At 53.6% G+C, this 21331-nt stretch overlaps 1 protein-coding gene across 3 annotated transcripts in view; it reads left to right on the top strand.

The window, feature by feature from the left end:
- Positions 1–1620: 1620 nt before the first annotated feature.
- Positions 1621–21331, top strand: part of WSCD1 (WSC domain containing 1) — a 44181-nt gene continuing 24470 nt past the window's right edge. The window contains exons 1-2 of one of the 3 annotated variants that reach the window (XM_070478924.1): positions 1621–1701; positions 13376–14078. In XM_070478924.1, the coding sequence (XP_070335025.1) occupies positions 13652–14078 (427 nt within the window). In that variant the 5' untranslated portion in view covers positions 1621–1701; positions 13376–13651. Of the gene's footprint in view, positions 1702–2659; positions 2952–3366; positions 3444–13375; positions 14079–21331 lie in introns of those variants that run through there. The other 2 variants (XM_070478922.1, XM_070478923.1) reach the window with 2 other exon arrangements.

Raw genomic sequence — 21331 nt, 5'->3', positions numbered from 1 at the left:
TCAAGTCTGTGTCAGCTGCCAGGGTCCTGATGGAGCAGCAGCCAAGAGCTACACAGTCAAAGGAGGAGGGTGTTCAGATGCAGGTGCTGGCAGGTACTGGAGGGGCGCCTGCTTCCATAACCCGCCATAGGCCCCGGCAGCGGGATGAGAGGCCACGTGCCATCCACACGTGCCATCCTGGTCTCCTTGCTGGCCAGTCGTACCCAATGGACCATTATAAAGTGGCTGGACACAAATGTGGATCTGTCTGTGACCTGAACAGGAATAAGCAGTCTCTGAGTTCTTAGGAAGACACAGGGAGACAATTGGGAACCTGTTTGCGTTCCTTAAAAATATGCTAGACATATTGCATTTTTAAAAACCAGTTAATTATTTATCTAGTAAATATGTGGTGGGCATGCCTATGTGCCAAGAATTAAGCTAGACACTAAGGATATAGTTCTGAATGAGATGAAAATTGTCTTGGTTTTGTGGGGGCTGAAATTCTAGCTGTGGGGGCTGGGAAGGTCTGGGAGAAGACAGACAATAGCAAGTAAATCCACAAGGTGAGGATGGAGTATGCTTTATGCAGCCTGGGATGTCTGGGCAGGCCTCTGGGGAGGTGACATTTGGAGGATGAGAAGGTACTGTAAGCCTGTGGATCAAGAGACCGTTGCACAGGTGGCATTTCTGGATCATAGCAAAGCCTTGGGAGAAAGCTCTTCATATCATGTTTACTAAAAGGCATAACGTGTGTATCCTGTGGCAGATAGTGATAGAAGCTCACCAAGAATTTCCTTTGATCCTCACAAAAGAATGGGTGCATTTTCTTTAATTTGCAGATGAAGATGGTGAAGGCATGCACCACTTATTTTGAGTTCTAAGGGGGCGCCAAGGGCATGAAGGAGTTAGGGCCAGCTCCGCTGGCATGAGACCCATGCAGGGCGCAGGGTCTTAGCTCAGAAGGGCTCTGCGCTGGGTTTCACATGTCTGTTCTTGTTTCCTGAAGTTCTTACCCATTCTTGAACAAAGGCCCAGCTTTTCATTTTGCACTGGGTCCCACAAATGATGTAGCTGTCCTGGAGAGGGCTTTGAAAATCAAAACACAATGCAAAAAATGTACAGTGGGTTATTGTTGTTGGTAATAGCAACAATGGACATGAACTTGAGCCAACTCTGGGAAATAGTGAAGATAGGCAAATTTGGCATGCTGCAGTCCATGGGGTTGCAAATAGTCCAACAAGACTCAGTAACTGAATAACAGCAACAATAATAGCAACACACACATTCACACTCCAGAGAGACGTGTATGGGGGCTTTCCTGTAAGCATCACCCCTCACTCCCTGTTCCCTCCTCCAGGTCTTCCTGGGCCCCAGAACTCCTCACCTTCGTCCCAGGGAGGGGGGCTGACTCTCCTAATTTCCGCAGTTGGCCTGACTAGCCAGGCTAACCTAAGCGCCTCCCTTTCCCCTCTGGGTGGCACTTGACTGACCTACATAAAGTGGGGCTCCCACTGGTCCCCAGGCTAATCCTCTCCCCGCCTGTCCTCCACCTGTTGAAAACGGCTCCTCCCAGCCTTGCCAAGCAGTGCTGCCCCTAGTGGGAGTCGAAGGCATGCGACTCCCTTTCAGAAGGACCCGCTTAGAGCCATGCCAGCGCCACCTGTTCCCGCAGCCTCTGCCGGTCCCCAGTCATCGGAGCGTCTCAGCAGCCAGCCCCAGGTGAGACACGGGCCAAGGAGGTGCCCGGGAGGGCAGGGGCAGCACGGTGGCCTGGGGACTTCTGAGGAGCAGAAGTGGGGCGTGGAGGGAGCATCCTGAAGGTTGGATCCAGTCCTTATTTTAAAAAGGGGATGGGTGTGTAGCAGTGTGGTTGTATACCTGTGTGTCTGTATCAGCTCCTATCCACCTCAGGGAGTCTGTGGGCCAATGGCCAGTACGACTCTACACAGCAGTGTGTGTGTCAGTGGACTCCGGTGTGTGGATGGATCACTACACCTTGGTGTGGGTCTGGCACTGTAGGACTGTGTGGGGCAGTGCAGTGGTCGGTGGTAGAGCCCTGAGTGTGTGGGCATGGGAGATGGTGTCGGTGTATTTGTCTGTGGGGTAGTGATCTGTGGGTGACTGTCTCAGAGTGCATGTGTATGTGTGTGTGTGCGCGTGCATAAGGATGTGAGTGTTAGTGTCCAGCTCTGCATGGGACAGTGATCCAACGTGTGTCTGTCTGCCTCTGCGGGTTGGTATCAGAGTGCTACAAACTGGGTGGCTGTCAGTGTCCCAGGACAGAGCACTGTGTGTGTGTGTGTGTGTGTGTGTTTTGTGTGTGTGACTGTGGGTGTCAGAGTGTCTGTGAAGCAGTGGTTCAGTGTGTTTGCATCACTGTGTGTCCCCGTGTGTGTGGGCGAGTGTGGGAGCCTGTTTCTCTATGTGGCAGTGCCTAGGGTGTTCGTGTAGACGTGTGTTGGTGTGAGCGCTAATGAGTTAGCCTTGTGTGTATTACAGCAGGGAGGCTGTTTGTGTGTGTATGGGAGTGTGTGGATGGGACTGGGTGCCGGCGACTCTGCTTCCCAGCAGCGAGCGTGGCTGCGCCGGGTGGGCTGGTCCCCAGGACCTGGGCGACCCCTCCCACGGGCGGCGGGAGGACGGTCGCCTCTAGGACCCGGCGGCGGCCGGCCGCTGTCCCCGGGCCGCGCGAGTGAGCATGTGCAGAGCCGAGCGCCCGCTCGCCCGCTCGCCCCGCTGCCCGCTCGGCGCCCGCTCGCTCTGCCGCCGCGGCTCAGCCCGGACGTCCGCAGCCCAGGGAGCCAGGCGGCGGCGCCCTGTGCCCGGGGCGCAGTGGGCCGCTCCTCGCCGCGGGCCACCCGGGGGCGTGCGGGCGCCGGGGGCGCCTAGGCTCTGGGCACTGCGGGGCTGCGGGCTCAGCGCCCCGGGGAGGCGGGGAGCGGGCGCTCCAGCCGGCAGCGATCGCGTGGGTGAGTGCGGTCTCCGGGTGGTCCAGCCGGGACCCCTGCGCGGGCTGCGGGCAGGGTTCCCCCAGCCGCGGGCCAACAAGTTTGTGTAGACGCGGCCGGGAGCGCGGCGGGGCTGCACCTGCTCCGGCTCGGGGCGCGCTGGCGGGGGGTGCCTCTCGCGGGGCCGGGGCGGCTTCGCCCGGGAGTGTGTGCGCTTGGGTGAAGGGAGGTTTCAGACGAGCGGGATGGGGCGGGGGTGCTCAAGGCAGTTTCCCAAGCCGCGTACCCACCTGGGAACCCTCAGAGACCGTCCGTTTTCCGGGATGGAGCCTTGGATCCGGGCCCGGGGAAGGGGTGAGGACAGGATTTGGGGTGCGCACTGCCTTTTCTAAGAGGAGACGTTTACCTAGCGGCAGCTCCCTCTCGTTCTGCTAGCACGCCAGGTTTCCGGTCAGCGGAGGTTTTTCTCCGTCTCTTGGTGAACTTGAACGGAGGCATGGACAAAGGCGAAACGTATGTATTTTGTCCAGAAAATTACCCTAAGTAGAGCTTTTGCATCTTCCTAAGTGTAGAAGGAGATTCATGACTAGAGGCTGCTAATTGCGGTTTTTTGTCTCTCATGAGAAGCCTCCGGGGGGTCCTCGGCTCCGGATAACCTCCCGGGTGTCAGTTTTCCTGGAGGATCTGTGCCCACGAATGATGCCTGCTCGGTGCCGGCTCACCCAGTGGGGAGGCAGGGGCGGGGAGGGAGACCTCTGACCCTTCTCTGAGCGTGGGAAGGCTGGACGTGAGGGTTCCAGCCGCACAGCCCTGCCCTGGGATCCCGCTGCTGCCCACACTCGCCTGGTCCACAGCAGCACCCAAGATGGACAGACTCGGAACTCCACTGCACTTTTCTAACAACATTAGACGCTGTCGTCTCTCTTGTCGCTGGAAGGGCGGGCTTCAGTTTATGGAGCGCTTGGCTTATCCCATGTAGGAACGCCATGGTTGGAATCAGGAGATGGGGAGAGGAGGTGACTTTTTCTTTTTCTCCTCCTAATCGCTTAGGTTTTCAGGCACAGGAAGTGAGGGCTGGTGGAGACGGGAATACAGGCAGCAGAGGGCTGGCTTGCTGCGCTCTGCCTGCAGCAACCTCGACCTGGCGGTTCCAAGTGCTGGAGAGAGGGCAAGGTGGGGGGAGGTTCTCTCCAGTGTTCCCCTCACCGCCCCCACCCTGCCCATACACTTAGCTGTGGCCTCACAAGTCCCTTGGAGATGATGCCCCCGTGGGCCCACTGGTTGCCCCCAGAGCCCAGCGGTTCCATGAGGAAGAGCAGCTGTGTTCATCTCCCGTGCACACTCGCTAAAGGAAGCTTGGCCCACAGCTGGGCTGGTGGGTTAGCCTGGCAGCCCTCATCTTCCTCGCAGACAAGCCTCCTGGCCCTCCCCTGCCGCAGCATCCTCCGGTCTTCAGCATGACCATTTCCTCAGCTCCTCTGGAAGCATGCTTTGTTTTGGGGTGAGGGGTTCCCTTGTTTCACTTGGAGTGCTGTGGGGTGCTGTCCTGTGCCCTACAGCATGTCTGGCTAGAAGTGATGCCTGGATTGAGCAGATGGCCGGCCCCCTGCCCCTCCCCTCCTGTCTGCCTAATCATGCAGAAGTGGATGTTGTGGACCACCAGTGGGCTGCTAAGGCCTGAGCCCTCGGAGCACTGGGGAGTGAGTTGCAGAGCTGCTTTCCTGTACAGTCTGCTTCAACAGGCAGCCCAGAGCCTCCAGGCTGGGACCGCACTGTGTCTGAGCAGTGCTTCTTGGGAAGGTGTGTTTCTCTATAGATACACCTGGCTTGTGCTCCCATCCGGCTCAGACGCCAGTCAGTCTTGGTGAGGCCAGTCCCCTGGATTCTCCATCTGGAGCGTCACTGAGACCAGGGCAAAGGAGTCTGGGGGCAGTTCCGTGTTTATTTTTTAATTTTTCAATCAGTTTTTACTGGAGTATGGTTGCTTTACAATATCGTGTTAGTTCTGCTGTACAGTACAGTGAATCAGCTCTACATATATCTCCCCTCTGTTCTGGATTTCCTTCCCATTTCGGTCACCACAGAGCGCGGAGTCAAGTCCCCGGAGCTCTATAGTAGGTTCTCATTAGTTATCTGTTGTATACGTAGTATCAGTCATGTCTATACGTCCATCCCAATCTCCCAATTCATCTCACCTCGCTTCCCCACTTGGTGTCCCTAAGTTTGTTCTCTGTGTCTTTAGATGATCTTATTTGCAAAGCAGAAATACAGCTCAGTGTTTAGACCTTTATCGGTAGGATGTGAGTGATGATCAGACCCACCAGCAGGGGCAGAACTAGGGAGGAGGCAGGCCCCGCTCATCTGGGGAGTGAGAGCTGGAACGTGGCCTTGGACTATCTTCTCCCTGGGCTTCTTTTCACTCTGCTGCTTTAAATCTCTCCTCCTCTCGGTTTTAATAACCAGCATGTGGACATATCAGGTGGTGGAGCGGTAAAGAACCTGACTGCCAATGCAGGAAACACTAGAGACACTGGATTCGATTCTTGGGTCAGGAAGATCCCTTGGAGATGGAAATGGCAAACCACTCCAGTATTCTTGCCTGGAAAGTTTCATGGACAGAAAAACCTGGCGGGCTACAGTCTTTCGGGTCACAAAGAGTCGGACATGACTGAGCACAACACACATGTAGACATGTCACCTGGAAAGTTGTTGGAAGGGTGGCTCTTTTGGAGAACATAGTTAGGGAGGAACTGTATTTCCTAGGGTGGATGTGAGAGTGGTTGGAAGAATGGGCTGTATTAACCATGTGCGGCTTCAAATACTGCGAACCCCTTGGTAGCTATTAAAGCTTTCCTTCTCCACTTCAATTCTCTGTCCCTTACTGCTGAAAACTCATGAGGGGGTCAGGAGGGTTCTGAGGACAGGAGGGTCCAAGGTGGTCCCCCCCAGCATAAGCCCCCCATCCCAGTGACTTCAGGCATAGAGCCAGAGGAGGGCGAGGCTAACTTTGGCTGGGTGCTCTACCCATTTGCCCAGATTTATCCAAATCACACAGTGAGGTCTGGACAACCCTCAAGAGTTTGCCACTCAGTGGAAGAAACATCCAAGCACATGAACAAAATAGGGTTCTACCAAAGAAGTGACCCAGAGACAGCCTAAAAGAGTCTGTACTTGGCTCTTGCAAGAGTGGGTTGGGCTCCAGACCAACCAACTAAAAAGGGGAGAGGCCACCCTCCCCCACCCCCATGGAGGTGTTCTGTCTTTCTTTGCAGCCCTGGCCCCTAGCTGAGTGTCTGGAGGAATGGATGGAGTTGAATGGATGAAGGCCACATGATATGGTAGATGATATCACAAACCTGGAATCTGAAAACTTGAGTTCAGTCTAGCAATAACTGTTTGTCTTTGGTCAAGTTAATTTGGCCTCTCTCTCTGTCTCAAATTCTGCCTGTCCCTGATGGAGATGGTAATGATTTTGACTTCACAAGTTTATGGGAAGATCATTCATTCATTTGATGATCTGTTGATTCTTTCAGCACACTTGAGAGTGTGTGAGAGTACCTTGCAGTCTCTAATGTGGTACATACAGATTTAGTCTTTTTTATCTGAACCCTTCGCATCTCCAGGGGATCTTCCCAATTCAGAGCACTCAGTTTACTAGAAGAATCCCTCCTCCCCCTACCTCCTTTGCTTTGACTGGAGTTTTGACTTTAGTATTATGTTTTATACCTTTTAAGCACCACTTCTTAATTTGGAACTTTTCCCTTAAGTTCTGAAGTTCAGAAGATCAAAAGATTTGCCTCTTCAAAGGCAGGGACCCCACCGCATTCCCATTCCCCAAACCTTGTCCCATCCCAGGGCCCAGCAGATCTCTGTTTAGTGGGTCCTTTGTTCTCTTTCTGAGCCTCCAAGACCCAGAGCCTTGGGACTTGAGGGTGAGGGCATATATGGCCCTAAGCACTGGGGGGAGGGTGACCCATGGGCACAGATTTCTGGGGTCTGCCCTGTACCCCACAGACACTGCCTGTGTCTGTGAGGGGTCCATAGGCTGGGAGGAGAAGTGGGCAGTGTACCTGGGACTCAAGGCAGGACACGTCACCTGAGCATCCAGCCTCCCTGTTGAGCTCTGGGAGCAGCTCTGCTCTGGCTACCAGGAAGGCTTCATGGAGGAGGTGGCATTGGAGCTGAGTTTGGTGGCCACAAAGCATTTCTGAGCCATAAGATGGGGCACCCATTAGCATTCCTGGCTGAAGAAGAGTAAGTGTGAGGGGGCTTGAAGCATCGCATGCTGGCCAGTGGGGCATCAAGTTCTGGAAGGAGTGTTGAAAGGAATTTCCTGGGAGATTGACCCAGGAAGGGCCAGTGAATACCAGGCTGAGGGGCTTGAACTTGGTCATCTGAGTCCTGGAGAGCTATTGAAGCCTGGAGCTTTGCTAGTTCTTGGTATTAGAAAGATCTCTTTGTGAGGCTTCTAGGAGAGGGCAGCCTCTGGGAGAGGAGGACAGCGTCCGGATGACAGGCATTGAGCCTGGGCAGGGCAGTGGCAGGGATTGAGGGTGGGAAGAAACGGGGCGGGGGGGAGGGTGGCTAATACATAGCGCCCGAGCCCAGCTGGAGGCTCTCAGTGGGGCTTTGCTGAAGTTTAGAGGCTGAGACACCCTCCTACCAATCATGGAGGTTGGGGCTCTGAGCTGCTGGACCACGAATGCCCATCTCATGTCTGCAGGAGCAACACGTGGGTTCCTGTTTCTTGTGTTTGTGGCTCACCCAGCTAAGAGCGCACGGCTCTGGATCCCCAGATGGTCACAGCCCACACGGCAGTGGCCGTGGCGTTCCTAAGGCTACTGGTGTTCTCTCCTTCCCCGTCTGTCCTCTCTGGTGGGGGCAGTGGGGGGGGAATGGTAGAGTCACGTGACTGAACCCCAGGGGCTACTGGTCGGGCCTGGGCCCTCTCTGAGCTCTTTCTGCAGCCCGCGGGCCCCCGTGGCTGCCTTCTCTCCTCTCCTGGCTGTCTCCAATGCTCACTTGTTCAGTCCCTCGGAACTCTCAGCCTGGTGCCATCTGCCCAACGCCCCCCCACCCCGCTTCAAACTGAGCCATGGCTGCCACCTGGGGTCCAGATGACAACAAAGTAACAGCTCAGGTTGTCTGTGTCCCCACCTGTGCTAGGCTCCTGCTCCCTCCCAGAGACGCCCCCAGAAGCCTGTCCCAGTGCTCTCTCCTCATTCCTCGGAAGAAGCTGAGAGTCTCCCTGGTCTCCTCTGGGGTTGCTCTTGGGCCTCGGCGGACCTCCAGGCAGGGCATCTGGTGTCCACCTTGTCCAGCCTGAGGCTCTGTGCCTCCTTGGTGCCCCCTCCTTCCCGAGAAGCCTGGAGTCTCAGGCAGGGGTGGGGGTTGGGGGGTCCCCTGCCCCCCTACCATTCCCCTGAAGCACTTTGCATGGTTCCCAGATGGGAGGTGTCACATGGGAAGCATGCCTTGGGAAAAAATGGCCCAGACCTGCAGAGGAGGGGCGGGGTCAGGAGGCTGGGACTGTCACCACATGGCAGCGTTGGGCAGTCTGGCTGGGTGGTGGGGGGAGGTGCTCTGTGGGTGGCACCGTGTCTGGGAGCTTCATCCTGGCATGTTTTCAAAGAGATCTGATGGAGGCATACCAACCCGCTTTCAGGATTTCATCTTGCCTCCTTTGGAGCTGGGGTGGGGAGAGAGGCGGGCAGCTGAGTGGACACGGTGGGCTCTGGGAGCAGGGAGCTGGGGTCTGAATCCTGGCCCTAGTTTGTCTGGCCTTGACCAGCTGAGCTTTAGAGACCCAGGCTCTTAAATGGGGGTGATCAGGTTATCCCCCTTGACGGGAGATACAGAGTAAACGAGATGGTGCAGGCGAAACACACAATCCAGTGTAGCCTAATTACTAAACGCTGTAAAAGAGGGATGGAAGTGTTAACCACTTAGTTGTGTCTGATTCTTTGCGATCCTGTGGACTGCAGCTGCCAGGCTCCTCTGTTCATGGGATTCTCCCAGGCAAGAATACTGAAGTGGGTTGCCATTTCCTTCTCCAGGGGATCTTCCCGATCCAGAGATTAAACCCAGGTCTCCTGCATTGCAGGCAGATTCTTCAGCATTGAAAAAGCAAGCAGGGACTTCTCCGGCAGTCCAGTCGTTAAGACTCCACACTTCCAGTACAAGGAGCACAAGTTCAATCCCTTAGTGGCGAGCTAAGACCCCACGTGCCTCGTGGTTTGGCAAATAAATAAATATTCAAAAAGAAAAAAATAGCAGGCAGTTGTTAACACCTATCTTAGCATGAAGCCAGCTGCAGGTAAGAACGGTATACTGGTCCCACCGCAGGGAGTTGGAAGCTCACTGGAGGTGAGGGTGGCTGATGTCCCCCACAGCTCACTGCTGCAGGCCTCTCCTCCAGGGAGTTTCCAAGTTTGCTTCCCTTGCCACTGGCTGTAGGTAAGAGGTTTCCTCTCTCATTCGGCCCCATGACAATGGGAAGCCTGAGGTGCCACCTGTTCGGTGACTTGCTCAAGGCGGATTTGCTCTGATGGAGGGCCTCCTGGCTTTGGGGTGCAGCAGGCACAGCTGATGGGCAGTGGCTGGATACAGCCCCCCTTCCCAGGTGGTGGCTGCTTCCGTTCCTCAGCTGCCTTGTGGCTTGGCTCTGAGTCCTTGTGCAGATGCTGCACTTGACTCAGCACCCCTCCCCCCACCCTCCAGGCCTTTTTCCCATACAGTCACTCAACAGACATTTACAGCACTGTCCTGCGGGCTGCACGCTAGCATCTGGGGATGTGACGGTAAATCAGGTGTCGTCTGTGCCCTGGGGGAGAGGTGAACATGGCAGAGAGTGGGGGATGATTGCGGAGAAGAAACCTGGGCCAGGGGACAGGTTGCTAATACTGTGGGTTTACAGGGCCCCACTCCCCACCAGGCAGCGGCAGGTATATCCAGGCAGTGGCAGGTATTCTGGGCTAGGAATCAGCTTTGCAATGTGAAAAGTTCAGAGTGGCAGCCTGTCGTGTCGTCTTATCAGAAGCAGGGGTCGTGGAGCTCTGGCCTGAAAGCAGCTGTCCCCTGCCCACTTGCCCACTGTCCATCTCCCCAGACTAGGGGAGGGCCCCCGTGGGAAGGGGTGGCTCCAGAGAGAACTTGGTGGGAGGGCAGGTGCCTTGGCGAACCCAGGTGTGATCACTCAATTCCGGAATGATCAGCGTTGACCACACCTCACCCCGCTGCACCCTTTGTAGCATGTTCGCAGCTCCTCTATACAAACGTATATGGAATTCAGGCTGCATCTTGCCTTCAAAATTCTGAACTGTTGATCCATTGCCCACCTTTTGGCTCCATCTCATCAGAACCTTTCTTCCCACAGCAGGGGTCCACACTCCCCTTTTATTTTAGTTTTATAGGATTTTTCACTGATAGAATCTCAATCATGTAACCAGAAGCCTTTGGCAAGCAGATTTGGAAGCCCCTTTTCTTAAAATGACAACACAGGAAAGATCACATATAAAGCTCAGCACCTGTGTTAACTTCCACGTGTCTCTAAGGCCTGAACTGGTGAAGCTGTGTCCTTCATGCTCAGGTATCGCTTTGTCTCCCACCTTTCTAGGGAGGCCCCCACAGCTCTAGATAAGCAGAATTTGAGATTTCATTGCCCTAAGATCACCCACTGTGGTGCTGGAGAAGACTCTTGAGAATCCCTTGGACAACAAGGAGATTAAACCAGTCAGTCCTAAGGAAATCAACCCTGAATATTCATTGGAAGGACTGATGCTGGAGCTGAAGCTCCAATACTTTGGCCACCTGATGAGAAGAGCCAACATTGGAAAAAACCCTGATGCTGGGAAAGATTAAGGACAGGAGAAGATGGGGGCGACAGGATGAGATGGTTAGATGGCATCACTGAATCAATGGACATGAGTTTGAGCAAACACTGGGAGATGGTGAAGGACAGGGAAGCCTGGAGTGCTGTAGGTCATGGGGTCACAAAGAGACAGGACTGAGTGACTGAACAACAAGACCCCTACAGAAGCGGGTTTCTGATATCAGCATCCACCTATCAGTGTATCTTCTCATCCATTTAAAAAATGTATTCAGACACGGAGAGGGCTGAGCATCTATTCTGCTGGGACTCATGTTGTGAGCTGGGGTTACCAAAATATGTACATAGCATATGACCTCCAGCCTGGAGTCAGCTGCAGTCCTGCAAGGATGGTTGACAAGTACGAGGACGATTAAAATCATCCCAGGATGGCAAATGCTGGGATGAGGGTCAGCATGGGGAGACAGAGAAATCTATACCAGTGGGTGGGTGGTGGTCAGGGAGAGCTTCTCGGAGGAAGTGACACCTGGGCTGAGTCTTGGAGATACAGAGGGATTCACCAGGCAAAGCGGGAGGAAAAGACATCAAGTGAAGTATGTGCAAAGGCACCAGGGCAGATGTGCCGGGTGTGAGAGGAAAGACAACGTTTGGGCTCTTGTGGCCTGGCATTCCAGGGCCTGGGAGGGGGTGGTGTCAGACCAGCATGACCCTTTCTGATTCAATACCGAGAGCCGCCAGTTTCTGATGCTTCTGGGGAGGGTAGGGTCTGAGAATTAGGGGGGTCCAGTGGGTCCTTTAGGCTGGGGCAGGGGTGGCAGGGTAGGGAGTTAGCAAATGAAGGTGTTTTGCTGGGCCATGTTGTGTGTGTGTGTGTGTGTTTACACACACATGTGCACACCATGAGGAAGCAGAAGGGAAGGGCCCAGCAAGAGACGAGCTGCTTGGGCTGGCTCAGGAAGGGGGCCTTGTATGTCACGCTAAGGAGCTTGGAGTTTATCCCAAAGCCACAGGGAGCTATTGAAAGGGGTTTTAAGCAGGGGAGTGCCGTGATCAGATTTGCGTGTTAGGAGGATCACCTTGGCAGCCTTGCAGAGGATGGATTGGAGGGGCCAAAGCTAGAGGCGGGGGATCAGTCCGGATTTCTTGGGATTTTCTCTGTGGTTTTACAAATCTGACGAGGCTAGCTGGGGTGGGCCTGGCACACACCAGCTTAGAGAGAAAATAAAAGCTCTGGAGACCCGTCTGAAATGGCTCCCAGGCTCAGCATTTAATTCCACCTTCATTTGCTAACTCCCTACCCTGCCACCCCTGCCCCAGCCTAAAGGACCCACTGGACCCCCCTAATTCTCAGACCCTACCCTCCCCAGAAGCATCAGAAACTGGCGGCTCTCGGTATTGAATCAGAAAGGGTCATGCTGGTCTGACACCACCCCCTCCCAGGCCCTGGAATGCCAGGCCACAAGAGCCCAAACGTTGTCTTTCCTCTCACACCCGGCCACTGTCCCCAGGGCACAGAGCAGCCATTGAGGGGCCCGGGGTCCTGGCGGGGGGCCCGGGCCTGTTAGCTACAGGCAGCGGCAGAGTCACGCTGCTCCGAGCCTTTCAGCCCGGGACAAGCCTGTCCTTGTGTTCTGGGCTGTCCTTACCCAGCAGCCCAGCTCGCAGCAGCTGCGGGCCCCTCTGCCAACCCCCGCCAGTGCACTTCAGAGGCGCCGTCAAAGGCAACCAAAGCCCAGTGTGAGAGCTGAGTCCGGGGGAGCAGAGGGCCACCCTGGGAAGGCTGCTCCGAGAGCCTCCTTGCTTCTCTGCACCAGGAGTCCAGCCTCTGCTGACAGGTGCCCGGCCTCGGGGGCTCTCCTGCTCTGGTGTCCTCCCTTCAGGAAGCAAGGAAGACTATGCAAGCCCACTCCTCCTCTGCGCCCTCTCCTGGGTTAAAACCAACCCACCTCTGTAGAAGCATGTCCGAAAGACAGTTTGCAGCCCCAGTACACACATGCATCGAGCACCTGCTGTATACTCATGCCCTGGCCTGAGTGCACATATAGGTAGTAGGGTCTCGTTACAACCTGGGCCACGTGGGGGTTCACAGTTCAGGCTCTGAATTCACGCTGTTCCAAACCTTGGCTCCTCTTCTCCCCAGTTGTGTGACTTTGGGAAATTTACTTAGTCTCCCTTTGCCACAGTTTCCTCATCTGTAAAATGGGGGTAATGCTGTATGTATCTCTCTCTCTGGGTTGGGGTGAGGATTAAATGAGATGATACATAAAGTGTCTAGCTCAGAGCCTGGCATATAGTTTAAGGATTCATATAAGGTCACTGCTGCTGTTTTTCCTCCTTCCTGTTGTCATTAGTGGATTGTCCTATTGCTCCAGGGTAGAGCGTTAGTTCCACTTTACAGATGAGGAGACTGAGGCCTCATGAACTGAGATAGCCCACCTGCTGTCACATAGCCATCCAGTGGCAGAGCTGGGGTTGGAACCAGGCTCTCTGTCCCTCGCTTCTGCAGCATAGCCAGACCCTTTGGCTGACAGAACACAGAGGCGTGGGGCTCCTGACCCTGGGGCAGTGGAAGAGGTGGACCCTCCCATCGCCTCTAAGCGCCCTTTCTCTTTTCCAGGTCTTGGAGCCAGGACATGAAGGTTGCTAGAACCCAGGGATGGCGAAGTTCCTAACACTTGGACAGAAGCTACAGCTGCAGGGCCCAGGGCCGGAGCGCAGTGATGGTGCTATTTGAGCACCTGCTGGAAACGGGGCAGGAGGAGCAGTAACCCCAGGAGAGAACAGGCTGGTGCTGGCATGCGGGGATGACACCTCCGGAGGCTCCGGCCTCCTTCCCGCCTGGGTGCTAGGAGCCGTCCCCGGGCTCCAGCTGGGAGCCCTGCCGCCCAGGGGCATGGCCAAACCTTTCTTCCGACTCCAGAAGTTTCTCCGCCGGACGCAGTTCCTGCTCTTCTTCCTCACGGCCGCCTACCTGATGACCGGCAGCCTGCTGCTGCTGCAGCGGGCCCGCGTGGGCCTCCCGCCGGGCCCCCGGGCTCCTGGCCCGCTGCAGGCCCTGCCCGTGGCCGCTGTGGCACTGGGAGTGGGCCTACTGGACAGCCGAGCCCTGCATGACGCCCGGGTCAGCCCGGAGCTGCTGCTCGGCGTGGACGTGCTGCGGGGCCCCCTGGCCCGGCCCCGGCCCGGCCCCCGCTGGCTCCGCAGCCGCAACTCGGAGCTGCGCCAGCTGCGCCGTCGCTGGTTCCATCACTTCATGGGGGATCCCCCGGGGCCGCCCGCACTGAGCCCTGAGGCCTCCCAGCCAGCCACCAGTAGCCGAGGTAGGTGCTTAGTCTGGGTCCCCTTACACATATGGGAGCTCTTCCCGGGAGCCCCATTTTGGGGCACAGGACTGGTGTCCACTCTCCCTGGCCCTGGCTGCAGCCTGAGAAGTGGGAACTGAGGGCCCGTGGCCTTCCCACAGCCTGCTTCCCCCAGCCCCACCATAGACGGGAGGGGCCTGGGAGGGGAAGCCCTTGGGAGTTTTGCTCACTCCCTAGCTGGACTGCATGTGCTGGGGGTTGAGATGTGTAAGCATCTTAGAGCTGAGACAGACCTGAGCTTAAATCCTGGCTCATTCCCGAAACTTACTGGGTGACCACATCTCTTAATTTCTCTGTCCCTTGGAATTGGAGGTCGAGATACCTGCCCCAGGGTTGTGGTGAGGATTAAATGTGATAATGTACAGCAGCAGTTCGGTAAGTGGGATCCCAGGCCGGCAACCCAGCACCACCCAGTAGCTTGTTGCAAATGCAGGTTCTCAGGTTCTCTAGGACTCCCCAAGTCTCGAACTCTGGGGTGAGGGCTGCAGAACTGCAGGCTGCAGTCTGGGGCAGCATGGTCTCCAGGTGGTTTGCATGTGCACTGAGGCTGAGGACCACTGGACTAGGGGGCCTATTGTATGCACTGGCAGTCAGGAATTATTATTATTTAATAACAATAGCTGACTTGTGTAGCAGTGACCGCACACCTGTAAGTGTTGTATTTACAGGTGCTATTATTATTGTTACGGGGCTTCCCAGGTGGTGCTAGTAGTAAAAAGCTACCTGCCAATGTAGGAGATGTAAGAGACACAGGTTTAATCCCTGGGTCAGGAAGATCCCCTAGAGGGCATGGCAATCTACTCCAGTATTCTTGCTTGAAGAATCCCATGGACAGAGGAGCCTGGCAGGCTATGGGCCATAAGGTCACAAAGAGTCAGACATGACTGAAGCGACTTAGCATGCATGCACTATTATTATAACTCAGTTTTGCAGGTGAAGAGGCATGGAGATTGTTAAGTGAATTCTCCAAGATCATTCTCTTAGTTTTGGTTCCTTGGAAGCAAACCCTGAAACTGGGATTCACATGGATATGGTTTGTTTTGGATACGACCCCAGGAACACTGGTAGGGAGTGGGAAGTGAGACAGGGGAGGAGGTGGCCAGTACAGGGTATGTTATGGAGCAGATGGGGACTTGAATGAGGGTAGAACCTGCCTCTTAGGGTGCAGCCTGGAGACAGCAAGGCTGGGGGGGCCATGGGCAGGGCACTGACCAGAACTGCTGGAGTCACACCACTGGGACTCCATCATGGGGTCAGCCTGGCTCCAGCTTGGAGCTCTTAGCACCGAGTTATCCAGACTGTGCGGGGCCTAGAGACTGAGCCTGTGTGAAGTGAGCACCCACGGAGTGTCAGAGCCGTTGTTGGGTGGTGACTGATCTCAGACAGTGTCTCAGCATCTCTGTCACCACCTTATTTGATCCTGTGCAAATCGCTGGAAAAGTGCTCTCCTGAGTGTAAGAAGTGTGGTTGGAGCTTTGAATCCTCAGTGGCAGGATACAGAAGAAGATGGTGCCCCGATACAGTGAAGACCGCAGGACTATGCCTTCTGTAGAAGAAACTTCCATAGAAGGAAGTGTCATCTGAAATCCTCTAGGTCATAGCCCTTGTGTGGGATTCCTCAGCAAGGCTTCCATGTAAGAATGAGGGAGAGTCAAGGAACCATTTCTGTAACTCATTTCATATAGTTATACTTTCTATAAACTCCTCCCAACACATCAAGAAGCGGAGTCTCTATCAAGGAGATGCCAGTGTAGCTCATTTATACTAAGGTATAAAGGACTGACCAAAGTCACCATGGATTTCTTATAAAGAAGCATGGAAAGAGCATGGATTTTGAAAACAGACCTGGATTTGTCTCTTGGTATTGCCAGTTATTGACTCTATGACCTTGGCAAATTAGCCATGATTCCTCTTTTTATTTTTCTCAGTCCACACTTAGCACATATGAGTCTCCATGTGGGCTCTTCACTTTACACTTGAGGAGCTCCGTCTGTGGTGGTGGAATCAGATATGCATCTAGATGATTACTGCCTAGCACGACTGAGGCATAAGAGAGGCACGTGCAAAAGGCTTGGGGCTCGTTACACAGAAGTGACAAGTTCTTAGTAACCTGGCTTCAGGGTGACTGGCCAGGAGAGAGGAGCACTCGGAGTGACCTGGTTACAGCCCCGTGTGTAGAATATCTACATCCTGGAGAACCAGTGGGCACTCTTTAAGTCATCATTTAAAGAGGCGATGGAAGAGGCAGTAGTGAAAGCTGAAGGCAGTGGTGAGATCCAAACATGAGAGACCATCACCTATTATACACCAGGGTTTCTGTCCCGAGTCTCTGAGTACCTTCTGGCTGACTCTCCCTGGTGACCCCTGAACCTGGCAAGGAAGGGGTTAATGCCTAGTTCAGCGGGAACAGTCAAGCTCTGGTGTTTTGTTTTGTTTTGTTTTTCCATTTATTTTTATTAGTTGGAGGCTAATTACTTTACAATATTGTAGTGGTTTTTGTCATACACTAAAATGAATTAGCCATGGATTTACATGTATTCCCCATCCCGGTCCCCCCTCCCACCTCCCTCTCCACCCCGTCCCTCTGGGTCTTCCCAGTGCACCAGGCCCGAGCACTTGTCTCATGCATCCAACCTGGGCTTGTGATCTGTTTCACCCTAGATAATATACATGTTTCGATGCTGTTCTCTTGAAACATCCCACCCTTGCCTTCTCCCACAGAGTCCACAAGTCTGTTCTATACATCTGAGTCTCTTTTTCTGTTTTGCATATAGGGTTATCGTTACCATCTTTCTAAATTCCATATATATGTGTTAGTATACTGTAATGGTCTTTATCTTTCTGGCTTACTTCGCTCTGTATAATGGGCTCCAGTTTCATCCATCTCCTTAGAACTGATTCAAATGAATTCTTTTTAATGGCTGAGTAATATTCCATGGTGTATATGTACCACAGCTTCCTCATCCATTCGTCTGCTGATGGGCATCTAGGTTGCTTCCATGTCCTGGCTATTATAAACAGTGCTGTGATGAACATTGGGGTGCACATGTCTCTTTCAGATCTGGTTTCCTTGGTGTGTATGCCCAGAAGTGGGATTGCTGGGTCATGTGGCAGTTCTATTTCCAGCTTTTTAAGAAATCTCCACACTGTTTTCCATAGTGGCTGTACTAGTTTGCATTCCCACCAACAGTGTAAGAGGGTTCCCTTTTCTCCACACCCTCTCCAGCATTTATTGCTTGTAGACTTTTGGATCAAGCTCTGGTGTTGAATGGTGACAATTCAGACCAGTCCATGCCTCTCATCAGTTATTCAATATTTTGAACATCCCCCAGGATTGGAGGAAGAACTCGCCCTGGGAGGGGCAGTGGTGTCACGCAGCTGAAGATCTTCAGAGGAAGTGGGGAGAGGCAGGCACTGGCCCTAGAACCCTCTGGGAGCCCCCTTCCTCTCTTGGGGCTCTGTGGGGCCCTGCATAGCCAGGCTGGCCTCCCTGGTGGAGGCCCGCCCTCGGGACAGCTGCTGGAGCTTCAGACAAAGAGGGCGTCTCTTCGCAGCCCCGGGCAGCCCGCCATCCTCCTGTAAGGGGATCCGGCAAGGCTTGGAAGCCGCAGGAGGCCCCATCAATCACTGAGCATTTCATTATACCTTGGACAACATCCATAATGGAATAAAATGTCAGTAAGTTTACTAGGGGAAAAATAGTAACTTCTCCATAGCCAGTTTGTTTTTTATTGATAGTAATTTCCAAAGACATTCCAATATCTCCGAAGCCATCGTTAATAGCCTCACGGCATGTCCATTTTGATGTGCAAATGAACAGATGCAGAGTCACAGACAATAATGCATCGCCTCCGTTTCAGCCGAAAGTAATAAATCCGCCTCAGAATGTGTCCCAGTGCATCCCTGGGAAGTCCTTTCTTTCTACACATTCCCGCCTCTGTCAGGGAGTTAGAAAAGCCATTCATTATTTTTCCGGGAGAAAAGACTCACCTCCTCCTCACGAATGGGGGGAGGTATCTGGGTTTTGCTACAAACAGAGACCGGACCAGCCGGGCGTGGGTGTTCCTCCAGACTGGTCAGTTCCACCCACCAGCCAGCTGGGAGCTGGCTAGCCTCTCCTTGTTTTTGAAGAACCCAATCCTGACCGCTCGAAACCCTTTCTTTCTCTTTTATTAATGTGCTCTGCTAGTATTTACGGAGCCATCGGCACTCCCGGCCCCAGGTTACAGTGTAGGATGAGAATAATAATAGCTGTCGCTTATCTGAGCATCTGTTGTGTGCCAACCATTGTTCTGCCTAGATGGACATCTGTTATCTCATTTAATTTAATCTTCAAACAGCCTTATGATGTCAGCAGTGCTATCACCATTTTCATGATGAAGGGTTTGCATTTCGGGGAAGTAAAGTAATCTAAAAGTGTTTATTATTAATAATGACACATGGCAACAATAACAGTCACCCCTGAGCTTGTACTACATGCCACGCCTGCATTAGATAACTTTCCATGTTAGCTCATGGCACTCTCGCAGCCCCCCCATGAGTTCCGTGGGACCGTATGCTTCACAGATGCGGAAGCAGAGGCTGCACATGCCAGGTCACGCAGCCAGATAGAGCAGAGCCTGGATTTGAAACTCAGGCAGCACATGCCCAAGAGCTTCTTCTTCCTGCCCCGCCCCGCAAACGTGTATGTGCCAGTCTCAGCCTCCAAGGGTCTTGAGCCCAGACACCTTTAGAATCTCCTGGTTAATTTCCCATCAGCGGTGATAAATGTTTAACAACCCCCAAGCTTGTGTTTTGGATGTTTACTTGAAAGCTGTAATAGAATTTCATCTTTGCTGAGCAACACATGTCAGAAATTTCTCAAATATTAGTTTTCTTTTACTAAGTAGGCAGGCTAAGGAGAACGACTGGTTCTCACTGACCTGGGTGAAAGCTTTCTGGTCTCGGTAGTGCTGAGATTTATATGAAGAGAGGGAAGCTTGCAGGGCCTGGGTGTCTGGAGCTCCGAGTAGAGGAGTGGAGCTTGTATCCATGGATGGACACTGGGTGTGGCCACGTGTGTGCTGGCGGGCATCCCGCTGAAGGTGGCCTCAAGAGGGTCATAGCCTGGAAGGGGGCAAGACCCTGTGGCAGACATTGAAGGTCTTTGCTTTCGCTGAAGCCCAGAGTTCTCTATTCTGAGGTTTCTGGGTCTTCAACCTTTTCTGGCATGACAGAGAGTCCTGTCTCCCACCATCTTAGTCATCTTCCCTTGCCTGGCCTTTTTTTAACCAGGGGCCCTGGGAATTGCACATTGGTGTAGCCAATAGGACCAGCCCCTCCTCGCATTTGGGCTCCCTGCTTTCCCTCTTGCATCCTCACAGGATGTCAGCGTGGGTTTTAGGAGCTCTGAGCCACTGTTGGCATCATGTCTGACCTTGGCAGCAAGTCATCACCTAAGGGGAAGTTGTTGTCCCTGCCCTCAACGAGCATGGTGCAGAGATGAGAAACACAGGTGTACATGATTCTTAACAACATTTAATGATCAGGATTTGCACGCAGCAAGTTTTTCAGACACTCGGTGTAATGGTGCAGGGAAAAGAGAGGCTGCAGAAGACTGGAGTGGTCAGGGCTGTAAGACTTACCATCAAGGATGAGTAGGAAGCAAAGAGTGGATGTGCAGGAAGGAGCAGGGACATGACCAGATGTGGGTGGGAGAAACGAGCAAGGGGAGGGGGAGGGTGCCTTTATCCATTTGACAGTTGAGGAAACTGAGGCACAGAATGTTGAAATGATTTAATCAAGGTCAGAGACAGATTTAAGCATGCTGTTCATACCCAGGAAAGTCATCCCTGATTCACGTCCCCAGGAATGTGGGCTGGCAGACTCACTCCTTCAAACCACTCTGCTGGTGGCCCTGAGCTTCTGTTTTGGACCAGCTTCTTGGCAGGAGTAATCAGCACCAGTCTCGCCTGATCTGGGAGCTCCAGGACTGGTGGACGAGATGGTCACTCCTTCTCGCAAAGCCGTTTGGGAGCTGGCTGGCTATGGGGAGGCCTTGGGCACAGTGCTTCCCGGAGACGCCCAACTTCCAGAGGCTACAGTGTGCTGCTCAGGTGCCACTTGAGACATCCTGGAGCTGAGTGCCAACATTTCCCCGGAGACGGGCAGCATCTTCATCATGGGTGCCTGATCCAGATCTGGGCGCAACTCTTGTGGGTGTGCGTTCACAGCTCGGACGGTGTGATGGTGTGCTTGCAAACTCCTGATGCATAGTTCCTTCAATGCGCTGTGGTGCACGTGATGTTAGCATTCAGGTTCTCCAGGCTCCGCTGTGTGTTTCTGGGAGTCAGCTCCCCATCTTGGGGTGTGGTGGGGCAGGACTGTTTCCCACTGACATGTGCACCATTGGGTCAACACTGTCACTGCTTTGTGGAGTCTTGCCCCTCAACCTCCCCTTCCAGGGACGTGCTGGAGATGCCTGACCTGGTGAGGGCTCAGGGTCTTGTGGTCCTAAGGATTCCCACACAGGAAAGCCCTCTTACATGTTAATAGATGCTGCTTATACACCTCCAGTGACGGGGGCTTCCACCCTCCTGCGATGGCTGATATTTTCTTTTCTTTCTTTTTTTTTTTTTGATGTGAACCATTTTTACAGCCTTAATTGAACTTGTTAACAATATTGCTTCGGTTTATTTATTTATTTATTGGTAGCGTAACGTGTGGGATCTTAGCTCCCGACCAGGGATCAAACCCACCTCCCCTGCGTTGGAAGGTGAAGTCTTAACCCCTGGACCATGAGGGATGTCCCAGCAGGTTTTTTTTCTCTTGGACTAGCTCCCCCTGTTTGCAAGATCTCTATATTAGCTAAGATCAGACTTTGCGTAACTCATTTCTTCCTTCTGGATCACAAGGAGGCAACAGAATCTGCCTATCAGGACATTCATGGAGGCAGACAGGCCTCTCCTGGCTTAGGAAGGATAGGGATGAAGAGGAGAGGGGTCCAGGTGAAGCAATTAAACCAGCTAGACTTGGTGGGTGAGGGCTGGTGGAAGAAAGTTGTATTCTGGCTGATGCCAGGCTCCTGGCAGGGTGTCTATGGGACTGTTGGCCATTAACTAAGAAAGAGGGCAGGAAGGGAACAAGTTGGACATGTCCAGAAGCACTGTGAGGAAGGTTGGACCACAACCTTGTCCCCTGGGCTTCTCTGAGAAGTGTCATAGCCAGGAAGG

Source organism: Odocoileus virginianus, chromosome 17 (genome assembly GCF_023699985.2).
Source record: "Odocoileus virginianus isolate 20LAN1187 ecotype Illinois chromosome 17, Ovbor_1.2, whole genome shotgun sequence".
NCBI lineage: Eukaryota > Metazoa > Chordata > Mammalia > Artiodactyla > Cervidae > Odocoileus > Odocoileus virginianus.
Note: the sequence above shows the minus strand (reverse complement) of the source record. Positions and strands in the feature narration are given on the sequence as shown.